We start from the raw sequence: 24,615 nt of genomic DNA on the forward strand, positions 1-24,615 counted from the left end.
CCCAATAAAGTAACTTTTTAAAAAAGAAAAAGAAAGTGGTGTTGCACAGAGACAAAAAGAAGACAAAGGTGCCACAAGAAAGGAAAACTAAGAATAACAGTCATCAGAAATGTAGCCAAAGAATAGTACATAATCATTTGTAAACTACATCCAAGAATAAAAAGAATATATAATATCCACATAGTCTATCCAAGAATTTTTGAAAATCAATCCATATAATTCACCATATTAGCAAACTCAAAAAGAAACCGCACAATATTGCATCATCATCAAAACGTATGTACAGAAAACAAAACAAGAAGCTGTCACACACCAGACATAGAATCTCCATCACGCGTAGCGTGCAGTGAAGTGAAGACACGGACACGGGACTTGTGGTTTAACACCAGCGAAGGGCTGACACCTCTGTGCTGGGTGTAGTGCTGATGGCCGCCCTGCATGGTCTTTTATTTTCTCTGCTAGCTAGGGCATGGGTTAGTAAGCACGTATGCACTTCCTCAAAGTAAACGAGGAACGAGGGAGCAGACCAAGCACTCGATTCTCATAACAAACTGCCTTATCAGGAAACTCAAGATTTTTGTCCTCGGGAAGGAGGACAGTGCCCTGCTCTCAGAACTACATCCAAGCTGTTTGCAGCCCAGGTGCCCAGACCACCCCCTTTGTTTGCAAGGGGCATCTGGTGTCCATGGAAACAGTCCACTGCCTTCAGCCTCTGTTAACTCCCTCGGGGCCAACACCATCAACCTGACAAAAGGCAACTCTGAAGAACATAGAACTCAAGGTCCTTGCAAATGGATGACACATCTAGCTGCTAACCAAATGGTTGAAAGTTCAAGTCCACCCAGAGACATATAGGAAGAAAGGTCTTGGAATCTACTTCCAAAATTCAGCCACTGAAAACCCTACAGCACAGTTCTACTGTGACACCCATGAGTCGAAGTCACTAATATTATACTTGATGGTGGAATAACTGAATGCTTTCCCCTAAAATCAGAACTATGACGAGTAAGAAGTCCACTCTGACCACTTTTCCTCAACACTGAAGAGAGGGAATCTAGACAGTTCAATGAGGTCAGAAAGAGAGAGAGAAGAAAGGATACTGTTTGGAATGTTCCAAGGTTCTATGTGCAGACAACATGATCATCCAAACATGAAAATGGACCGCCTACACAAATGTAGCAGAACTAAGAACAACAAACTAGCAAACAAAATTCTTGGGGCACACAAAGAGCAGAGGCAAAAAAACGTGGTGACCAAGGGCAATACCAAAGAAATTCAATCAGTGAGAAACTGTTGTATTTTGGTGTTACTATCATGGGGATCATTTCTGACAAATGTAAATTCGGGACTTCCTGAAGAACATTCCATCTACTTGCTTATGAATATTAGAAGTGTGACTATAAAGTAATGAAACTGACTTAGTGAACCACTTATACCAATTACTTGTCCAAATGAGTGTTGTGCAATGTCTGTAAGTCATGTGCGGATATATAAGTATACTGTAATTATGTTGCCATTGCTCAAAATAGTTTTGGAACTCTTCTTTCTAAACTGCCTGTAGTGATAATTTTCCAGATATTAAGAGAATCGGTCTTATGACTTTATTGTCACACCACATTATGATCAAGATCAATATTACGCAGCCAAATCACCCACCTTATTCACAAGACTTGGATCCAAATAAGTTTTGGTTGTTTCCAAAAATCAAATCCACCCTTGAAAGAGAAAGATTTGTCACCATTGAGGGTATTCAAATGTACCACTGTCTGTGGAGGCAATTCAGAGGAGTTCCAAAAATGTTTTGAGCAATGGCAGTGTCACTGTAATAGGTACTTTTGCAAATTAAGTGACTTAGGAGGAAATGTCATTTTTATAATAAATTGTGGCATAACCTATAGGAAATTTTTAACACGTACGACCATTTAACTTATTTTTACATAAACATTTCCTTTAAAAACTTTTTGTTATTTTACTTTTCAGGGATGAAAATAAGAAAAAAATATTTTCTTGGAAAAATCTTGTTATGTGCATGATAACCAAGAAAGGGACTTAGGTATCCCACTAACCCTGTGTCAGAGGGTAAATCTGCTCTGTGGCCAACAAAAAGCATCTTCATGAGCCTAACACTTACCCAAGTCATTAACAAAGATGATGAATAATACGAAGACAAGTACATTGGGTTTCCAAACATCAAAATGAAACAAAGGAAAACGGACATCTGCAAAATGAATAAAGCGAACACAGTTTATAGTTATTAGGTGCTTTGCAAAATATATATTTTGCTTAAAGGCTAATGGATCTTATCCAAGCAACAACAGTTTCAGCTCACTAAAAGATTCTAAGTTAAAGTTTAAGACCATGCAATCTACATACCAGAATTTAATTATTTTCTCATCTGCCATTTGGTACAATGAAAATAGAAAATAAATAAAACCTCTTTTGCTTGAGGAATGGAGTATGTAATAAGGAAAACTTGTTCACGTAAGCTTATTTTTGCTAGATTACTAAGAATCTCCATCCCTTATGAAACTTTTGGGAAAGTCCAAGTGTCTTATGTGTTGTTAAAGTAAGACGTGTTTAGAAAATAAAATGTAAACAAAAATGCACAACATAAAAATATCAGTTGCAGAGGCTCATGCATATGCAAAATGGTAAAAAGTCAGACCTCATAGAGAAAAATAAATGCAAGTAATAAATTATAAATAAACACATAAAAGATAAATTATAAACATATAAAAACATATGTTCATGTTATAATTTTTATAATTTAAAAAATTATAAACATTAAAAAGTACAACGGCACTAGAGTATAACACATCTTCATTCTAGTTGAACATATAATCTTCCCTTATAATATGGTATTGATAATGTGCATTTCAAGTCTTTCTTCTGGATAATATTAACATTATATGTCTTTGTGTATCATACACTACCAAAGAGGAGGTAGCCCATACAAGGGGATTTATAAACTATAAGAACTTAGTATTTTACTTAAAAATATTAAAAATATTACCATGTTCATATGAATGATCTTCTGAAATTTGTAAGTCTCAATGTACCCCACAACATACATGGGAAATAATGATGCTATCTGTAATAAAAAATACATTAAAAAGCAAAAAAAATTGTAGAATGCAAACACTTTACAATTAATAGGCAAAGTAAAAAGAGTTTTATTTTCAATTATCATGGAGAAAGTAATATGAGTATACTTCCTCTTTGAGATCTAAAATAGATAAGAAAATATAAAATATATCTGTATGAAGACCAAAGAAGATTAAAAGTACAATAAATAATATTGAAGCTAAGACCAGAGAAAATAAAAAAATGTAGTGTGGCATTTGGGGCTATTTTCTCTCAGAGGTATCTTTCAATTCCATTAAACGTAGATAACTTCCAGTTTTAGTAGAAGAAATCGATAGACTGAGAAGCTTGACAGAGCTTTCAATAAATGCAGCATTCAGAATATGGCAATGCCCACGAAGAGATCACGGAAGATATGGGTACAAAAGCAAAATGTGGTGAAGAAAGTAGATGGTGCCTGGCTATCAGAAAAAACAGTATCTGGGGTCTTAAAGGCTTATCTGCAAACAAGCAGCCATCCAAGTAATGCGTCAACAAAGTCCACATGGAAGAAGCACACCAGCCAGTGTGATCAGAGGATGATAAATAATAAAATCCAAATCAGAAGGAAGGAATGATATCGGAGCTTATATAGACACCAAAAGAAAAAGAAAGAGACCATACAAATAGTTTCTGTTCTTTAACTTAATCATTTCTTTGATGTGCTTTAGCTAATCTACGATTAAGTTTCAGAAAATTTCAAAGGACAACTCAAGAAGACAAATGTTATCATGAAGTGTGCAAAGACCTAGGATTATAAAACTAAAAAAGGGGCAACAGGCTCAGCATATTTTAAACTGATAGAATTCAAGACTAAATTCAATTACTGAAAGATTCTACGGGAAAAATATTGTATGATGTAGAAAGTCTCAAAAAATGGACATGACTGACTGATGGATTATATCAGGGCCTGCTCGCTACTAAACAGAGCGACACTCCTCTACTCTGGGTCAGCACAACAGTTAAGACTTGGAACTATTTGTATGGTCTCTCCTTTTCTTTTTCTTTTGGTGTCTATCTATATAAGATAGGCAGGATAGCAAACCCAAGGAGACAACAACGGACCAACAGTTCCAGTGAGGGGTGGGAGTAGGCATGGGAGAGGAGGGGGGGGGGAGAGATAAGTCAATAAAGACAATGACAGGGAAATAGTAAGGGATCTAAAATTGACAATGAGGAGGGCGTAGCATTCCTGCTTGTGTTTGATACTACAGGTGTAGTATTTCTCTATACACACACACACACACACACACACAAAAGGAAGCAGATAGACTTTAGGCCCCAACTTAAATCTTACCTCAGTACAAGAACGGTTTGTTCTAATAATGTGGCAATGTATGATACCTTCCCGATAGGATCACTGAAGATACTGTACATAAGCAAATGTGGTGAAGAAAGCTGATGGTGCCCGGCTATTAAAAGACATAGTGTATGGTGTCTTAAAGGTTTGAAGTTAAACAAGCGATCATCTATTAGGGAAGCAACAAAGTCCACATGAAAGAAGCACACCAGCCCTGTGTGATCATGAAGTGACGATGGGAATAGGTATCAGAAATTCAAAAACAAGCAATCAAATTGGCGTGAAGGGGCACAGGCAAAGTGGAGACCCGAAACCCAACTGTACGATAATTGGACAGTCACTAACAGAATGGCATACACAAGGGTGCAGTACAGCACCGATGAAACATCGCTATCCTCTCTAGTCCTTTAATATTTCCTCACCCACTATTACAGTCTTCGTTTTACCTCATTAATCTTGTTAGACCTACATATCTTCACTTGTATAATTAAGATTGTTTGATGTATGAAATTCAAAGTAGATAAAACCATTCAGAAATAGTAACACAAGTAAGGATTTCCTGAGGGTACAGAAACGGGTGGTGGTGGGGCGATGCAGGGGAATGGATATCAACAATGACTATATAACTCCACTCGAGTGGAATGAATAAACAGAATGGTAGGTGAATGGATACATTGGATGGTATGGTATAAGATACGGCAAATTTATATATATATGTATGTATATATATACATATTATAACAAAAGTTCCATGTGTATGTATATACACACACACACACACATATATAAAACAAAGGTTCCTGGCGGGTAGGGTGGGGAAGGGAAGGGACAAAAGGAAGCTGACATAAAAAAGTTCAAGAAGAAAATGTTTTTAAAATGATAGCAGCAGCAATTATACAATTGTACTTCATCTAATTGAACTACGGATTGTTATAATATCTGTGAGAGCTCCCAATAAATGGGTGGGGGTGGGGTGGACATCCCCAGACTTCCTGTACCCAAAAGAACTAGTCTACATTGAATTAGTTCAAGAGGTAGCATATGAGCATAGATGGTACTGAAGGAATCCAAGCTACCCTGAAAGCATTAGCCAAACACAAGGCTCTAGGAATTATAGGAATACCAACTGTAATCTTTCAACAAGCTGATGAAACACTGGAAGCTCTTACTCATCTATGCCAGGAAATTTGGAAGACAGCTACTTGGCCAACTGACTGGAAGAGATCCACAATTGTACCCATTCCAAAGACAGATGATTCAGAATAATGTGCAAATTATAGAACAATATCATTAACATTACATGCAGATTATCCCACAAGGGATCCAGCAGTACACTGACAGAGAGCTGCGAGAGGTTCAGGCCAGATTCAGAAGAGGACTTGGAATAAGGGATATCATTGTTGATGTCAGATGGATCTTGGCTAAAAGCAGACCTTATGAGAAAGATGTTTACTTGTTTCATTGACTATTCTAAGGAATGTGGTTGTGTAGATCATAACAAACCATGGATAGGCTTGAGAAGAATGGGACTTCCAGAACACTTCATTGTGTTCATGTGGTACTTGTACATGGATCAAGAGGTACTTGTGCAAATGAAACAAGGAGATACTGCATAGTTTAAAATCAGGAAAAGTGTGTGTCAGGGTTGTATCCTGACCATACTTATTCAATGTGTATGCTGCTTGGATTATATGAAGAAGAGTGTGGCATCAGAAGTGGAGGAAGGCTATTAACAACCTGTGATATACAAATGACACAACCTTACTTGCTGAAAGTGAGGAGGACTTGAAGTACTTGCTAATGAAGATAAATATAATCCTTTTACAACACATGCATGTAAAGAAGACCAAAATCCCCACCACCTGTAAGTAACATCATCATAAGCAGAGAAAAGGTTGAAATTGTCAAGGACGTCACCTTTCTTGGATCCTCAGTCAATGTTCATGAAAGCAATAATCAAGAGACCAAAGAACACACTGCATTGGATAGGTCTGCTGCACAAGACCTCTTTAGACTGTTGAAAAGCCAGGATGTTACTCTGAAGACTAAGTTATGCATGACTCCAGGCATGGCATTTTCAATCTCCACAGATGAGTGTGAAATGGGGACACTAAGGAAGACAGAAGAATGGATGCATGTTCAAGTACAATGCTGGTGAAGAATGTTGCAAGTATCATGGTCTGTCAAAAGGACACACAAATCCGTCTCGGAAAAAGGACACCAGAATGTTCCTGAGAAGCAAAGTTGTTGAGACTTCATCGCTCATACTTTGGACATGTTGTCAGAAGAGTCAATCCCTGGAGACGGACATCATGCTCCTTAAAGCAGCAGGGCGGCAAAAAAAGAGAAATACTTTTGACAAGAAGGAATGACACCATGGCTGTACTGATGGGCTCAAAAGTAAGGACAATGTGATGGTGGCGTGGACCAGGCAGTGTTTCATTCTGTTGCACATACGGTCACTATAGTTGGCACCCAATCGTTGGCACCCAATCGACTGAGCCTAACAACGTTTCTGAAACTATTCCTTTCATTGTTCTTAGTCCTAACAGCAATACCTATATGCCTTGGAAACCACCAACACACTACAATAAAAACACAACACATCACCAATTAAAATCAAGTCAGCTGCTAAAACTAAGTCACATTCTCTCAGTGTTTGCAGGGTGCCTTAGAATGATAATACTATATTAGCATTTTAGGTTTCTCTGATTGTGCCTGACAGGCTTTCTCCTTTAAGATGTAGGCAACCCTTGACTCCTTTGCACCTACTTCTCAGATATTATGTTCAACGTATTATCAAGACTAATTTTAAATTTAACTTAAGAAAATATAATCAACAAAATCTTGCAATAATCACCGAAAATAACTTTGAATTGCCCCACTGTTAAGAAAAACCAAGAGCTGACTGCATATTTACAACAAATATACATGCACATAAACAAAACATTATACTTTTTTTTTTAAAACACCTAAAATTCAAGTACACTTTAATGAATAAGAAATGATTAAGGCATTATCAAATTTACAAAAGAACATCTTAAATTGTTTTGTCAGCACCACTGGATCAATACATTTACTGGCAGTGAAATGATACTCATTAAAAATTGCTATTTGAGAGAACAAATTTGTCTATAGGCTTAATAGCCTACACAAGTCATGCCTCATCTACTCTGAGACTAGAGGAGATAGACTATTGACCATTCTGATCAAGACTGCCACAATTGATGCACCCTGATAGAAAAAACAGATTTTTAAAAAGCACTGAAATTCTTCTTCCTTTGTTTAAAAATCATTTTATTGGGGGCTGTTACAACTCTTGTTACAAACCATACATCAATTGTATCCAACATATTCATACATATATTCCACTGTTGTTTTCTAGACATTTACTTTCCATTGAGTCCTTGGGATCAGCTCCTCTTTTTTTCCCTCCCTCCTCAACCCCGCCTCCCCAACCCTCGTGGCCCCTTGATAGATTGTTAATTATTTTGAAACCTCACACCGACCGCTGTATCCCTTCCCCTCTGGTTTCTGTTGTTCTTCCCCCTGGATGGGGGGGTGTAGTTATGTGCCATTCATTGCAATCAGTGACCCCCTCCCTCCCCACCTCTTCCCCTCTGCCCCCTACCCTTTGGGATCTCTAGTCCCATTCCTGTTCCTGGGTTCCATGTGCTGTGAGTTTTATCTCTTGCCTATACCTATGTACATGCTCCCATCTAGTCTAGATTGGGAGGGGACAGTGAGGTCGTGATAGGAGGTGGGAGGAGGGGTGAGGAGGCCTCCAGGGAACAGAAGTATATTGTGTGACCCATTAGTGCTCTATTGCACCGAATGACTCACCCCCTCCCTGCGACCCCTCTGTGGGGATGTTCCATTGTCCATAGATGGGCTTTGGGTCTCCGCTCCAACCCCCCTCCATTCTCACCACGGCATTTTTGTTTGTTTACTGTTTGTTGTGAATCTTTTGATGCCATCTTCTTGTCTTCACCACATCTGCTTAGGCACCCATTTTGTCTTCAGCGATTGTGTAGGGTGGTGGGGAAGAGCATCACAGAATGCTAATTTGTTAAAACAAAGTGTTTTTGTATTGAGGAAGGTATGAGCCGAGGCCCAAAGCCTGACTGCAGCTAAAAAACACTGAAATTCATAACAAGACTTAAAGGACCAGTTGAAACTGGGAGTCTCCCTAAGAGTATCCACTTAATCTAATCTTTAATCCTTACACAAAATTATCCTGAGGTCATGTTTCAGCAAAGTAACATATTGACACATAATATAAAAGACATTACCCATGAACAGAGTCTTTCGGTAAAAATCAATCTACGAGACCAAAAGGTCAACAACAATTCTAAAGAAAAGATGAAAAGATAATGGAAGCAGGGAAGTTAAAGTACTGGAAACAGAACCACCAGACCTCAATTAAAGAGAAGACGGAGATCCTGTGAAACACATTCTGATGTCACTCAAATGGGAACTTAATTTGCTGTGAACATTTTCCCCAAAAATATAATTTTGGAAAACTGCAAAAACCAATTCTACTATTTCATTATGCACAAATAATCGAATGACATTCTGTTATAATCTGAAAATTCACTGTCATCTACTCAATTCTGACTCACAGCAGCCCCAGAGGATAGAGGAGAACTGCCCCTGTGAGTTTCTGATACTGTAACTCTTTACTGGAGTAGAAAGCCTTCTTTTTCTCTCCAGGATCAGCCAGTGGTTTCAAACAGCTGACCTTGCAGTTATCAGCCCAACACATAACTACTATTTTTTAATCGCCTCATATGCATGTGAAAGTGAATACTGAATAAGGAAGTCTGGAGAAGAATCAATGCATTTGAATTATGGTGCTGGCAAAGAATATTGAGCGAAGCGTGGACTGCAAAAGAAGAAACAAATCTATCTTGGAAGAAGCACAGTCAGAGTGCTCCTTGAAGGTAAGGATGGCAAGACTGCTACACTGTGTCTCCAGGAGAGACCAGTCCTTGGAGAAAGACATCATGCTGGGTGAAGTGGAGGGACAGCAAACAAGGGTCAAGCAAGGTCCTCGACCAGAAAGACGGTCAAAGTGGTTGCACTGATGAGCACAAACATGAAGTCAACTGTGGGGACAGCATAGGACCGGGCAGTGCCTCATTCTGCTGGACTCTTCACTTGTGTTGGAACCCATTTGGGGGCACCTAACAATTACAATCTGAAATGGATCCTTTATAAGGAAATAAGGCAAAGTGAAAGTCTACACAGGTAGAAGCAATTTTACTGCTCACTCAAAGCAGCAGGCTTCCTAGAAGAGTCCTTCCCTGTTGCAGTTCAGAGCATTACTATGGCCAGTGCTTGTTAATTCAAGGAAGAGGAGCTGCAATCACAGTGCCAGGACATTTCAGATTCCATCCAAGTTGTGTCTACCCTCCCTGCCCCTTCTCCAGTACAGTTGCTTGCTATTGGTTACTTAGTTGTTCTGAGAAACAGGATATGGCTTTAATTCACTTAATTAATATGGCGATTCAGCTCTGGAAAACAGTGCCCATTACAAGTCTGATTTTTTTTTTCTGGCAAAACGGCCAACAGATAGCTAAATTAGAAGCAAAACTCTCCAACCATGATAAGTAGGATTGGCCCTTAACTTGCATGTACCTTTGTACCCAGATGCATTCCCAGGCCAAAAGGAAAATGTAAAGGTAAATGCACATGTATTATAACAAAAAGCAAAAGATATATATGTTATGAATAAAGATAATAGAAAAATACATGTTTGTCAATATTATACAGATGTAACTAAATACACATTAATAGAGTAGAAAGCTGTGTTATGGGTTGTTTTTTAATCACATTTCATGCTAACTTAAAGGTATTTCATATTTTGAAAATCTTTTCTTAAAAAATATTTTAAGACATAAATACAATCACACTTTAAAGCATCTATGTTATCATCCAAGTACATCTTAGATTCAATGTTCATTAGTTTGAAATCATCTTACCTGTGTAAAAAGTATAAACTGAGCAAACTGCCAGGGAAGCATAAAGGCCACATTGGAAAGACAGAGCGCAATGTAATACTTTCTGTAAGTGTTCGAGGTCCTAATAGAGAGAAAGGATACCAGTAAGGCTTATCATAAGATAGTTACCCATGAATAGAAAGACCAATTGGAAAATAATAAAACTTAAATGGTAGCATTAACTTTCATATAGCAAAGTATGGTTAGCTTTAAAAACTCATTAGGAAGAACTTAAATATATTTAGTCATAAAAATGTCTAGAATAAAATAAGCAAAGTTTTACTTCAAATACAATAAGGCATCTAGTTTATCAATTAATAAAATGTTTTAAATATAAATGCTTGCTTTTTCTAAATATGGATAACATTAGAAATTTAATACTCCAGGAAGAAGAAAATCTATTTCCATAAGCACTGAAAGCATAGGTTCCCAGACTTATTGGGCCTGTACCCCCTTTCCCAGTAAGAGGGGCGGGGCTGGCAGTGTCACTCCTTTTGGGAAACACTGATTGGAGGCAAGCTGTTTATAGGACTAAAGGTTTTTGTCGTATAAACTAACTGGTTCTCGATACGTGCACTGCAGAATCTGAAAGGTACTAGTAATTGAAGTACATGGTTCTGGAACATTTGGAAGAAGAAATGAGAAACATTTCATTCCGTAAGAATTTCCTTTAGTTAGAGAGCTAAGTTTTCTAACATGCTATGAAATTCATTTCATTGTAGTTATTTAGAGTAGTTTACAATGATTAATTATCCATTCATTTACTCCTTAATTGATTTGATTGTGAACTGTTTCTAAGACAGTTCACAATTCTGCAAAACTTACTTACTGAATTCCTACCTAAAATGTGCCCCGTAAAAAAGTGGGGAGAAGAGCGTTTGGTTGAGTTGCTGGAAAACAACAGTAATTTAGCAATACTTCCCAAGTACAAAGTCCTTATGTATTTATTTGAGCATGACCTCTTTTTTCATGACACACAGATTACTCCTCCATCAAAAGAAAAGTGTACACATAATGAGTTCACATGAGTAGAAATGTAAATTATAAAATGAGTACAGGTTAGAGACACAGAGTCAGACATAAGCTTTGGAGGGGGACAAGGCCTAATAATTTCTTGAAAACACTCAAATCTTTACAAAATATATCTGAGCATAAATTCTGACTTACTACAATGTAATGCAGTTATCTCAATCCTGTAACCTTGACCACTGAAAGGCGATTTTACACAGCAAATTTTAGACTATCTTTTTCATTCCTGTACTAGACACTACTGTTTATTTTAAACATAAAAGAATAAAGGGGCTTAAATTTGATAGCTATAACTTAATAAGCTGGAGTATAATTTAAGAAGCTTAGCTTAAAATGTAATTAAATGTTTCATAAATCAAATTACCTGAGAATATAAGTTAAAAAGTACATCTGAAGTACAAGAAACGGATATGAAAAACTCTCCCGGAGAGGTGGTGTCCACATCACACGTGTAGCCTGAAATCAGTAAAATGCTTACTTCATTATAATACCCACTATTAATTAAAAAATCATGGGTCCACTGGTATTAACAGCTCTCCTACTAGGCTCATGAGATCTGATTTCTGAATACCTTGGCATGGCTTCTCCATTTGAAAAGCTCTCTTACAGACAGGCACCGAACCAAGGACAGAATTGTACAGAAGTAAATAGAGTTCAACACAAATTTTTTATTATTGTTAATGTTTTGATTTTTAGTCCAGAAACAGGCCTTAAAACTAAGCACCATGAAATATATATATATATATATATAATAAATATATATATTTCAGCATATAATAAGAGTTTCCAAACCAAAAACTCATCAGCATTGAGCTGATTCCGACTCACAGCAACCCTGTAAGTCAGGGCAGAACTATCCCCTGTGGTTTCCGAGATGGGAACTCTTTCTGGAAGTAGAGAACCTCGTCTTTCTCCCAGAGAGTGGCTGGTGGTTTTTGAACAGCCAGCCTTTCAGGTCAGCAGCTCAAAGCGTAACCACTGTGCAACCAGGGACCCTATTGGCACACAGTAAATACTCAATGTTTGGTAGAGGAATCCACTGTCATCTACATGATTTCTGTGAGCTCCTTTTAAAGTGAACTGCTGTCCCATTGGGCTGAGTTAGTAAACCGATTTCTGCTTTGAATTCTGCATTTTACATTATTGAATGGTCACAATGTAATAAAGAAGCTGGGTTTTAGATGCAGACTAATGTAGATGGTACCACATTCATTAGATAGCAAATGTGGAAACTTGGGTAAGAAATATAACCTCTCTCAATTTCAATTTCAGTTTGTACATGAGGGAAACAATAGCCAACCCCTCAGAAAAGTGAATTACATAATATATAGAAAGTGCCTCAACTCACTAAATACAGTATTTCCTTTTACTATACAATATATGGGTGTGTCTGTGTATTTATTCATACATATATTTACTAAAAAAGGCAATACATTTCATATTATAAATTCCAATTAGCTAAAACTTTATATCAACAGAATTAACGTACCAACTTACAACACAAGCTTCTCAACACACTATGAAGCTGTGAGTAAATGTTATCTCATTTATACATATGTACAATGTTGAATCTATTTCCTTGTTCATACACAGCCCATCCATTTCTTAGAAATTATTTTCTAGAAAACAAACCTCGCCATGGTTGAAAAAGTAGCACAGTACTGTGACTACACCTCCTAATTTAGTCCCACTGTGGAAAAAGAAAATACGTACAATTATAATTCATATAACTTCAATTTCACCAAATTTCTTAAAATTAGTTTTCCATATCTAAAATGTTATATTACTAAACCATATAAAATGTTAATGAATGTTTTACAAGTGCTGTTTTAAACTTTATTTATTTTTAACTCTTTACTTGTGAATTGGGTGATGGTTGGCTGAGCAGATCAATTTTCCATTCAGCAAATACAGGGAATCCAGGGAGGATGATCCCTACAGGACCAGTGGTGTGAGTGGCGATACTGGGAGGGTAGAGGGAGAGTGGGTAGGAAAGAGGGAACCGATTACAAGGAACTATATGTGACCTCCTCCCTGGGGGATGGACAACAGAAAAGTGGGTGAAGGGAGACGTCGGACAGGGCAAGATATGACAAAATAATAATTTATAAATTATCAAGGGCTCATGAGGGAGGGGGGAGGGGGGAGGGAGGGGAAAAATGAGGACCTAATGCCGGGGGCTTAAGTAGAGAGGAAATGTTTTGAGAATGATGAGGGCAATGAATGTCCAAATGGATTGTGATGAGTTGTATGAGCCCCTAATAAAATGATTTAAAAAAAGAAAAGAAAACACAAATAGAAAAAAAAAAGACAAAAAAAAAAAATTTCCATTCAGCAAGTTATACACATTTTGTTCTTTCTCCTAGATTGCCATCTGTACTGTTATCATGACTTATCTCACTTCCTTCCTGTTTTCATTTGTCTTCCTTTCCAAAACCTTCTGAACTGAGAGTAAATACTGTCATTTTTAATCTCAAATGGTTGACTTTTTTAAAGCATGTATACTTCCATAGTGTTATAGTTCCCCTTATTGATCCAGATGTAAAGGCGACCAAGGGACACAGTCTCAGTGGCTCTAGTAGTCTCTGTTCAACTAGTAATACTGGGTGGTGTTTTTTTTTATTTTGAGTATTGTTCCACACTTTCCTCCCACTCTATCCAGAACTTTTAATGTGATCCTTTCCAGATGGTGGTAGCCTGGCACCATCTAGTTCTTTGGGTCTCAGGATTGTGTGGATTCACTGTTTTCATGTATCTTCAGTTTTCATCACTCCCCGTTCCTCTGGACAGGGAGAGACCAATGTTGCACCTTAAAGGTCAAATAAAGACCCTAACTGATACTCATCAAAGTAGGATATAGAACATCAAATCTATTCTTGTAGTGAATGCTTAAATTTTGAATGTGAAAACATAGAAAATGCATATGTAAACAGTTCATATATTACATGTACATTACTTTAATAGTTTGTTATTCCTACTTTGTAAATTATTACATGTAATGCATTTTTTAAGAAAACCAAAACCAAGCTCATTACCATCAAATTGATTCCAACTCATGGTGAGCCTACCGAGCAGGGCAGAACCACCCCTGTGGGTCCCAGAGACTGTAACTCTTTACTGGAGTAGAAGCCTCATCTTTCTCCCACAGAGCAGCTGGTGGTTTTGAACTGCTGATCTTGCCAAAAGCAGCTGAATATGTTACCACAATGCCATCAGGAATTGCTAAAGGTAGGCATAAAATAATTTTAACAAATATGTTCACACTTCAGATCCTCTATCACTTGAATACTCTCAGTGGAAGAAACTTTTGCCTTTTGGAATTGGATTTAAGTGTCTAAGAGCTGATAAAAAGAATCTGTCACTTAGGGGAAATTTTAAATTGTCTCCAATACTGCAAAGCGTCTTTTTGCTAGTCTCAAGAAGCAAAAGTACAGGTAATAAGATGAATGACCAAAGAGAGTATATAATCATCAAAGAATTATTTCTTAAAACTGTCTTTTCATGTGATTACACATGCAGACACAGACTCATATTTATGTTACGGTTTAACATCTCCCTGTATACTCCCTTTCATGCCCTACTTCCTTCATCCACCAAATGGCAAAACCATGAAAACAAGTACTTTGCCTTGTTTATCGCTGAATATCATGTTTCACTCATGGAAAACAATAAATATTGGTTTCATACATGAAGGAATGACTAAAACAAACAAGCAAACAAAACAAAAAGATCACACATACACCCTACAAAGAAAAAGCAGGAGAAAGGCTAATTATCCAAAGTAAAGAATTTACCATTAAGGGTGCACTTCAAAATGATAGAAATTGAATGTACGATAAGAACAAATGGCAAGTACAGAAACTTGGAATGCATGAATAAATCGAAGCAAGACTTGACAGCACAAAACAGTAACAATGACTGCTGGATTGCATGGAAGAAGCACTAAACTAAACTAAGTATTAATATATACACTGGGAGGGAATGCCTTCAATCAAAGCTCAAAAACTGCCGGTCATCACATAGATGCTGACTCATAGCAGCCCTAAGTTAAAGTGTTCGGGGATTTCTTGTCTTGCTCAGAATGGGAAACCACGAATTTGTGTTTGTCAACTAGATCTGCAAGTTAACATCTCATAGTTAGCCACTAAAAGAACAGAAATGGAAAATCTACCTTCCTAGTTAGTGCCAGTGGGAGAGGACTACCAGGATAGGAAAACAAAGTTTTACCCCAATTCCTATTTCTTTTCCCATTTCCTCAGAGTGCTGGCGACATTTTTATAGCTAAAATGTGCTATAGCTGCATATCCTTCATAAAGACTGGATCTAATAATACATTTGGTAAAACTACTTTAATAACTAATTTAGAGAGGCCTTGGACTTGTTGTCAGGAGAGACCAGTCCCTGGAGAAGGACAGGAGCAGGGAGAAGAAGAAAGCGCTCAACAAGATGCACTGATGCGGTGGCTGCAGCAAAGGGATGAGACCTACGAATCGATGGGAGGGAGAATGGCATCCGAGCAGGTGGCGTCTTGTTCTATTGGACGTAAGGTCACTAGGAGTCGGAACATAGTCGAGGGCTTTTAAAAGCAACATTATCTCGTGTGGTACTCAGCCAATGAAAACTATTATTTTAAAAATCTTAGTCTCTTTGGTGTAACACATCCACATTTTAAATTAAAAAATAAGAAATGCAAACTACTTAAAAACCATGACATTTTTCAGTCAGCAGTTTTGAAATTATTTACTTCATTAAATTTAGCTTTTATATCTGTGATATGCTTTAATATATATTAATCTGTATGATACATAGAAACATTTCAATATGGTTTACAAAATTATTATAAAAAATGAACTTCCACGAAACCCCCATCTAAACAATCAACACAATTACAACCAAAGTTCCTACTTGCTAACCCTCCCTGAGGTGGCCACTCTCGTGATGTCTTGTGATTTTCAATACAATCATGACTATGGGGAGGAAGGGGCAAAAAGAGGAGCTGAAACCAAGGGCTCCGGTAGAAAGAAACTGTTTTAGAAATGTTGATGGCAATGTATGTACACTGTGCTTAATGCCACTGAATGACGGAGTTACAAGATTTGTAAGAGCCCCCCAAAAAAATGATTACACAAAAACAGTATCATTCCATTTCATGTACCAGTACTTTATAGCTTTAAACAAATAGAAGGATGTAAGGTTTTTTCCCCCTTCAGTGCCGTTTCATTTAATCAACATTTTATTTGTAAGATTAATCTGTAGGTACTAATGCATATAGCTATAGTTCATTCATTCTCATGGCTGTATAGTATTCCACTACATTTATAAATCATAATGAATTCACTTCTGTATTGATGGATACTTGGGCTTCTCCCAGTTAAGAGCTACTAAAAATAATGATGTTGTATTCTGATACATAAATCCTGGTGTACATATGCAAGGGTTTCCTAGGAATGCATACTTTAAATGGAATTGCTGAGTCATAGGTATCTACAGCTTCACCTTTAATGAAGCACATGGTTTCCAAAAATAGCTGTGCCACTTTGTACGCCCATCTGTGGGGGATGAAAAGTTTTGAAAACACAGTTGGTGTGAAATAGTATCTTGTCATTTAACTGTATTTTCCTAAGGAAAACTTGACATATATAGGCTTATTGGCCATTTGCAGTTCCTCTTCTGGGAAGTGCCTGTTCATAAATATTTTGTGTACTTTCCTGTAAGTTGTCGGTCTCACTAATCTTTGCATCCTCACTAGAATAGAGACTCCGTGGGAACAGAGATTGTTTTATATTCCCAGCACTTAGGACCATAAAACAAAAAGACCAAACTCACTTTGCCATCGAGCTGTTTCTGACTCACAGTGGCCCAATAGGGCAGGTAGAACTGCCCCCATGGGTTTCTGAGACTCTAACTCTTTATAAGAGTAGAAAGCCTCCTCTTTCTCCCACGGAGCTACTGGTAGTTTCAAACTTCTGACCTTAGCAGCCCAACTCATAACCATTACACTACCAGGATTCTAGTATCTAGGGCCATAATAGGCATTTGATAAATATCTATTTAGTTAATGCATGTAATTTACTCAAACGAGGGGTGTTATATAAAACTAGGTTTAGTTATATATATAAAGCTATTAATATCCACATAGACATTAAAAATAACAACCACCATCTGTAGCCACAGAGTTGAATCTGACTCATAGAGACCCTACAGGACAGAGCAGAGCTGCCCCAGAGGGTTTCCAAGACCGGTGGGTCCCAGTGCCAACCTTCCAGTTAGCACGTTAATGCCCCACCGGGGTTCCTTCACCCAGACATTAAGCCCTACAAAAAAACCGATAACTACTTAGTGAATGATTACATTTGTATTTTTAACTGTAAATGTTGTACGGTTAAAGAATGGCATCGTAAGGAAAGTTGATGATTCAGTTAGGAATGTACTTTCTTTAATAACAGACACCTGACAAGGTGGCTTAAACAACACGAATGTCTTATCAGTCAACCAAGCAAGTGAGAGAGCCGTGGCTGCTGGCAATGCTTTCCAACACAAGGTGTCTCTGGCTGCTGTCGCTGAGCGCCACGGAGTCCGTTCTGGCTCACAGCCATCCTGCGTGTGCTCAACAGAACCAAACACGCCTGGGTCCGAGTCAGCCTCCTCGTGTTCACTGCTATTTCTGAGCCCCTTGTTGCAGTCACTGTGTCAATCCATCTCCCTTTCTTGCTGCCCACTGCCTGTACTGGGCACAATGCCCTTCTGCAGGCACTGGTCTCTTCTAACAGCATGTGAAAACAGGTGAGACAAGTCTATCATCCTCACTCTTAAGGAACAGTCTGCCTGTATTTCAAGATATTATTTCAGTGACCTCTCTAGTTTTGTTGTTACATGATATTGGCTAAGCTTCTGAAAAACAAAATACAACTCCAAACTCTTACTATAAATAAACTGATCTGATTAATTATCCTTCTCATTTAATCTACATATTAAATACATAGTCCAGCATGAAAGATCTCTTACTATCATTAGTAGTCTTACCTCAGGTATGTACCATATATGAAGAACAACCCCATCATTGCTCCATTTAAAAGAAAAATCACACCAACATAAAAGCAAGCAGGGTCTCCCAATCCTTTGAAAAGACACAAATTATACAGTATAAATAACTATAAAACAATTGAGTATAAATATCTCCATATTTCATAATCAAGAGCTCATGCATTTCCTGGAAGCATTTGCTTTCCAGATTGCAGCCCTTATAGTAACATTCACACTTTCCCCTTAAAAGTATTGTTATGCTTTAATGCTTTGCTGCGGCTTCACATTCCTTTAGGTGATCCCGCTATTGTTAAGTATCAGGAGTTGCCTGTGGAGCCACTTTATGAATTTAAGAGAAAATCCACTGCATTATTTTTATCTTTTGCTGGAATGGGTATGATATGATCTTTTACTTCAAGAAGCAGCTGTCATTCTATCTGAGCTGATACAGTTATTTGATCCATTACTACTATGTATAGGTGGAACATTAATATGTCCCTAATATGACAGCGTGTATGCATGTGTGCATGTAACACTTACTGAGTGCTGTATAATCATTAACTCACTTAAGTTCAAAACAAATTTTTGAAATTAGTGTGATTGAGAAAAAATGTAGAATACACAAATGAAGTTAATTTATAAATTATCTAGGGTTAATTTATAAATTATCTAGGGTTCATGAAGGAGGGAGGAGCGGGGAGGGAGGGGAAAAATAAGAAGCTGATGCCAGGGGCTTACGTGGAGAGCAAATGTTTTGAGAATGATGAGGGCAATGAATGTACAAATGTGCTTTACACAATTGATCTATGTATGGATTGTGATGAGTTGTATGAGCCCCTAATAAAATGATTTAAAAAATTAGTCATAGATTGTGAAGGTAGATAAAATTTTCTAAATCCCTAATGGTTTATGTGTTCTTATGTTTGAGCCCATTGTTGCAGCCACTGTGTCAATTAATCTCATTGAGGGCTCACCTCTTTTTTGCTGCCCTCTACATTACCAAGCATGATGTCCTTCTCCAGGGACTGGTCTCTTTGGATAAGATGTCCAAAATATATAAGACAAAGTATCACCATCTTTGTCTCTAAGAAGCATTCTGGCTGAACTTCTTCCAAGACAGAGTGGTTTGTCCTTTTAGCTTTCCATGGGACTTTTAATATTCTTCTCGAGCACAATTCAAAGGCATCAATTCTTCAGTCCTCCTTATTCCACTTTCTTCACATACATATGAATCAACTGAAAATACCATGGTTTGAGGTGCACCTTAGTCTTCAAAGTAACATCCTTGCTTTTCAATACTCTTAGCAAGGTCTTATGCCAAGTGAGCAGATTCTGGGCTCCCACTTAATTCTATCCCCAATCCAACAATGTTTAGTTCTTATGCATGGCCCTACTCTATACTCAGCTTCATGAGGAGATCATTGACGATATTGATCCTACAGCAGAGTATTGTGAAGAAAGCAGATGCTATCTGGCTATTAAAAAAAAAAGTGTCTGGGGTCTTAAAAGCTTGTATTCAAGCTGTCATCTAAGTGAGGTTTCAACTAAATCCACATGGAAGAAGCACACCAGTCAGTGTGATCCAAAGATGACAAATAACAAATCCAAATACAATGGAAGAAAAAGAATCAGAACTTTAATTGTGAATACCTGATTTGCAGAATGCTATGGATGACAGTGGGAGCCCCAAATCCATCTGGTTATCCACTCGGATTAAGCCTCGATAAATCCTACTTGACCATAGACCAGGGACATGAATAGTCTTGTTATTAAACAGAGATTATTCTAAACTTATGGTGATGGAACTACGGTATAATTGGTCATTTGATCTCTCTCTTGACCCATTCTGGATTTGTTCTTGCTTTAAATATTTCTTGCTTGATCTTCGACAGAGATTTTGTTTCTCTGGCTCATTTCAATAGTGCAGGTAGTCTTTTCTTTCTTCCTTTTTTTGTGATACAGAAGAGGTAGTCATAAAGAGTCAATACTTGATGTAATAGCTACTGTGGGATATGGGGTGGGAGAGGTTGAGGGGAACTGAAGAGTTGATAATGAATATGGGAGGGGAGAGGATTCACTAGAGCTGATTGTGGTGATGTATATACAACTCTTTTTACACAAGACTGAACTATGAAAGTGTATGATATGTGAATTATATCGCAATAAAATTATTGGGTGGGGAGGTTTTGTGCAGCAGATTTATCCAATGGGATGCATTGCTGATTGCTTGACTGCTGCTTCCATGAGCATTGATTGTGAATCTAAGCAAGACAAAATCCTTGACTTCAATCTCAATCTTTTCTTCATTTATCATTTATTGGTACAGTTGTGAGGATTTTGGTTTTCTTTACATGGATCTATACTCCATACTGAAGACTGCAATCATTGATCTGCATCAGCAAGTGCCTCTAGTCCTCCTCACTTGCAGCAAGGTTATGTCACCTGCATATCATAGGTTGTTAATAACCCTTCCTCCAATCTTGATGCCTCATTCTTCATATAATCCAGCTTCTTTAATTTGTCTCACATACATATTGAATAAATATGGTGATAGGGTACAACCCTGATGCACAACTTTCCTGATTTTAAAACACGCGGTGTTCCTTTGCTCTGTTTGCACAGCTGCCTTGAATCTACATACAAGTTCCGCTTGAGTACAATGCAGTGTTCTAAAATCCCTACTTTTCTCAAGCTTGTCCACATTTTGTTATGATCCCCACAGTCAATAAAACACAAGTAAACATCTTTCTGCTATTCTCAGCTTTGAGCCAAGATCCATCTCATATCAGCAGTGATACCCTGTTCCATGCCCTCTTCTGAATCCAGCCCGAACCTCTGACAGCTCGGTCAATGGACTGCTGCAGCCGTTGTTGGGTGATCTTCAGCAAGATTTTACTTGCGTGTTGTATCAATGATATTGTTCTATAATTTGAGCATTCTGTTGGGTCACTTTTCTTTGGAACGTGTACAAATATAATTCTCTTCTATTCAGTTGTTCAAGTAGCTATCTTGCAAATTTTCTAGCATAGACAAATGAGTGCTTCCTGTGCTTCATCAGCTTGTTGAAACATTTCCATTGATATTCTATCAATTCTTGGAGCCTGGTTTTTGGCTCATGCTTTCAGTGCACCTTGAACTTCTTTCAGCACCATTGGTTCTTGCTCAAACGCTACATCCTGAAATGGCGGAATGTCGGTTAGTTCTTTTAGGCACATTGACACGGTGTATTCGTTCATCTTCTCTCGATGCTTCTTGCATCTTTCAATATTTTGCCCACAGAATCTATCATAATGCAACTCAAGGCTTGAACTTTTTCTTGAGTTCTTCCAATTTCAGATCTGCTGAGTGTGTTCTTCCTTTTTGGTTTTCTAACGCTAGGTCTTTCTAACGCTAGTATAACATTTCATTATAATGTTAAATTTATCTACTCAACCCGGTTTCGTTAATCTTATCATTCTGAAAATGGAAGACAATTTTTTATTGAGGGATGCCTTACAGTGAGGTGTATTAATACTCAAAATTTGGGTTTCCCAGCTGTGAAGCACAGGAGGAGGAGATGAACAATGATAATAACTGATACAAGGGGTTAGAGGGAATGCAGAGATGGAAGTGGGTGTTAGGGAGGGAAAGGGGATTTCAGGAGCAAATAATGAAGGCTGGAGGGAGGAGGGGGTACTAGAAAGGATTGGAATTCCACAACTCATTTTAAAGGCGATTTAACCCTGGAGGGGAGAAATGCTACAGAAATGATGTGGTGATGATGTACAATTCTCCTTGATATGATTGAATGATTGAACTACTGAGTTGTGTGATATGTAAAGTATGTGCCAAATAAAGCTCTTAGAAAAAAATTCTAAATTAGTATTCCAATTAGTAATTGCATAACCTTTTCAGAAAACTTCTCTAAAGGGTAAAATGCTCAGTTAGATAAATATGTTCAAAGGTATTTTAATCAACCACAGTGGTTCACAGAAATTCTTGAAATGAGTATTAATATTATGAATATTTACAAAATCACTCATGAGAATATAGAACATTTCAGAGGAACTTGCCTTCACAGCTTTGGATTTCATCAAGAGGCTCCATCCGGGTGACATTCCAGCAGGTCTTAGTCTCCAGCCCAAATAAATCCATTGTTCCTACGAGGATCCGATAACAGCTAGCTATGATTACCTAGAAAAGTCAGAAACATGAAAAGGAATGCAGGAAAAGACATTTTCTTCATAATAATGCTTTTTCAAATAGCAGTTGTGATGGTGATCTTTGGTATTATACATTTTGACAGGATCATTTAAATTATCTCACGTAAGAAACAGTCACTTTTAAATGCCACATATGTAACACATTATAAACCAAAGTTGGACTATTATTGAGCAATTAATGTCTATAATAATAGATGCTACAATCAATATCTTATATTCTCTTGTAATAATCCTATAACAGAAATAATATTAGCAATAAAATACTGTATAAAGTATATAAATATGATGGTGACTAAAGATTAAAATGCAAATATATACAAAACATTTCATAATTACTAATTTATTTACTTAACTATATTTTCTTTATAGTCTAAAGTATATATAAACAATTGCATATGGAGTTGATCATGGAAAAGACTTATTCTTCTGAATCTTCCATCCACTTAAAATAGTTTAAAGACAAGGGGGAGGAAACACAGACAAAAAGTTAGAAACAAAATATTTATGTCTAGAAAATCTCAAAAGGAAAAGAAATAAGAACAGCCTAAAAATTTTAATATGTTGGTGATAGTCTTTCTAGTCATCTTCCTAGTATATAAAAACACATAACTACCCTATCGTACAACATGCTTACACTGCTTAGTAACAACAATCTGTCTCAAAAAGAGGTCAACAATAAGATTTTGCATTATCTCACTTGATGGAAACATACCCAGAAGTAGGGCGGGCCGTAGTTTGAGGACCCCTGGCTTAGATCAAGGGTTATAAATATTTTCCAAGTGTCCAGATCAGTAAATAGTTTAGATTTCCTGCTGTAACTCAATTCAGCCACTGTAGCATGAAAGCAACCAGAGACAGGCACATACAGGAATGGCAAAGCTGTGACAGATTCGGTCAATGAGCTGCTGGCCCTCATTTTGGATTAATCATTTAGAGTAGAAGGGATGCTAGAAATGAACTAGAATGCCCATTATGATAGCTTTTTAGTAAGTTTAATATGAAAGACCATTTTTCAAAATTTGTCCACCTGTACCAGTCTCCAAAACCTACAGACCATCCCTACTTAGAACCCTTCTTAGCTCATACCACCTCTCTTTCCATGTTGTTATTTTTTCCTGGGTACCGTCGAGTCAGTTCCAGCTCATAATGACCACACGCGACAGACCAATCTTGATGGAAGCAGATGGACAGCTCTTTCTCCCACAGAGCTGCTAGTGAGCTCTGAGCACCGACCTGCTGGCTTACCACTGAGCACTTAACCGAGGCACCCCCAGGGTCCCACTTCATTAGTCCCATACTGTGGCTTTATTCTTGAGTTACATGAGCACTCTCTGAGAACTACATTCTAGAACTTTTGATACTAACTACAAAGACATATACAACAATAAACCTAAAAGCTCCTATCCTTTTTCTAATATAATTGTTCTTACTATTGCTAACTAACAATAAAACAGCTATCAGCATGCAAACAGGATTTGCCTCAAAATATTTCTCACCTCTGGATAAAGATGGAAGCGTTTTATTGTATTAATTACAAGGGGATATTCAGTAAGTCTGTCATTCATAATCATCCAAAGTCCTTTCAGAAATGAAGGTGCTTCAATAATGGTCTTGAAGTAGGAATAATAAAGCCCCTAAAAAGGCACACATTATCAATGTACTTAAAATTTGAAGGCACATAGCTCTACAGATCCTTTACAACAATTTCTGATAAAAGGAAAAGTCATTAATAATGTTTCACAATTATTCCTTGTGATTATATTCTAAGGACATTTTCTCTTTTTTTAATCATTTTATTAGGGGCTCATACAACTCATCACAATCCATACACACATCAATTGGGTAAAGCGCATTTGTACATTCATTGCCCTCATCATTCTCAAAACATTTCCTCTCCACTTAAGCCCCTGGCATTAGGTCCTCATTTTTCCCCTCC

General features: G+C 37.4%; 1 protein-coding gene across 5 annotated transcripts in view; it reads right to left on the minus strand.

The window, feature by feature from the left end:
• Positions 1-24,615, minus strand: part of TBX20 (T-box transcription factor 20) — a 165,211-nt gene that overhangs the window by 61,984 nt on the left and 78,612 nt on the right. For all 5 annotated transcript variants that reach the window (XM_045286325.1, XM_045286324.1, XM_045286326.1 and 2 more), the window contains 8 exons: positions 24,176-24,313; positions 22,530-22,650; positions 18,478-18,571; positions 13,087-13,144; positions 11,819-11,910; positions 10,408-10,507; positions 3,014-3,091; positions 2,132-2,218 (listed from right to left, as the gene is read on the minus strand). In XM_045286325.1, coding sequence (XP_045142260.1) covers positions 2,132-2,218; positions 3,014-3,091; positions 10,408-10,507; positions 11,819-11,910; positions 13,087-13,144; positions 18,478-18,571; positions 22,530-22,650; positions 24,176-24,313 — 768 coding nt within the window. The remainder of the gene's footprint in view (positions 1-2,131; positions 2,219-3,013; positions 3,092-10,407; positions 10,508-11,818; positions 11,911-13,086; positions 13,145-18,477; positions 18,572-22,529; positions 22,651-24,175; positions 24,314-24,615) is intronic.

This window comes from Echinops telfairi, unplaced genomic scaffold, assembly GCF_000313985.2.
Source record: "Echinops telfairi isolate 266 unplaced genomic scaffold, ASM31398v2 ScPeMD7_7;HRSCAF=31, whole genome shotgun sequence".
NCBI lineage: Eukaryota > Metazoa > Chordata > Mammalia > Afrosoricida > Tenrecidae > Echinops > Echinops telfairi.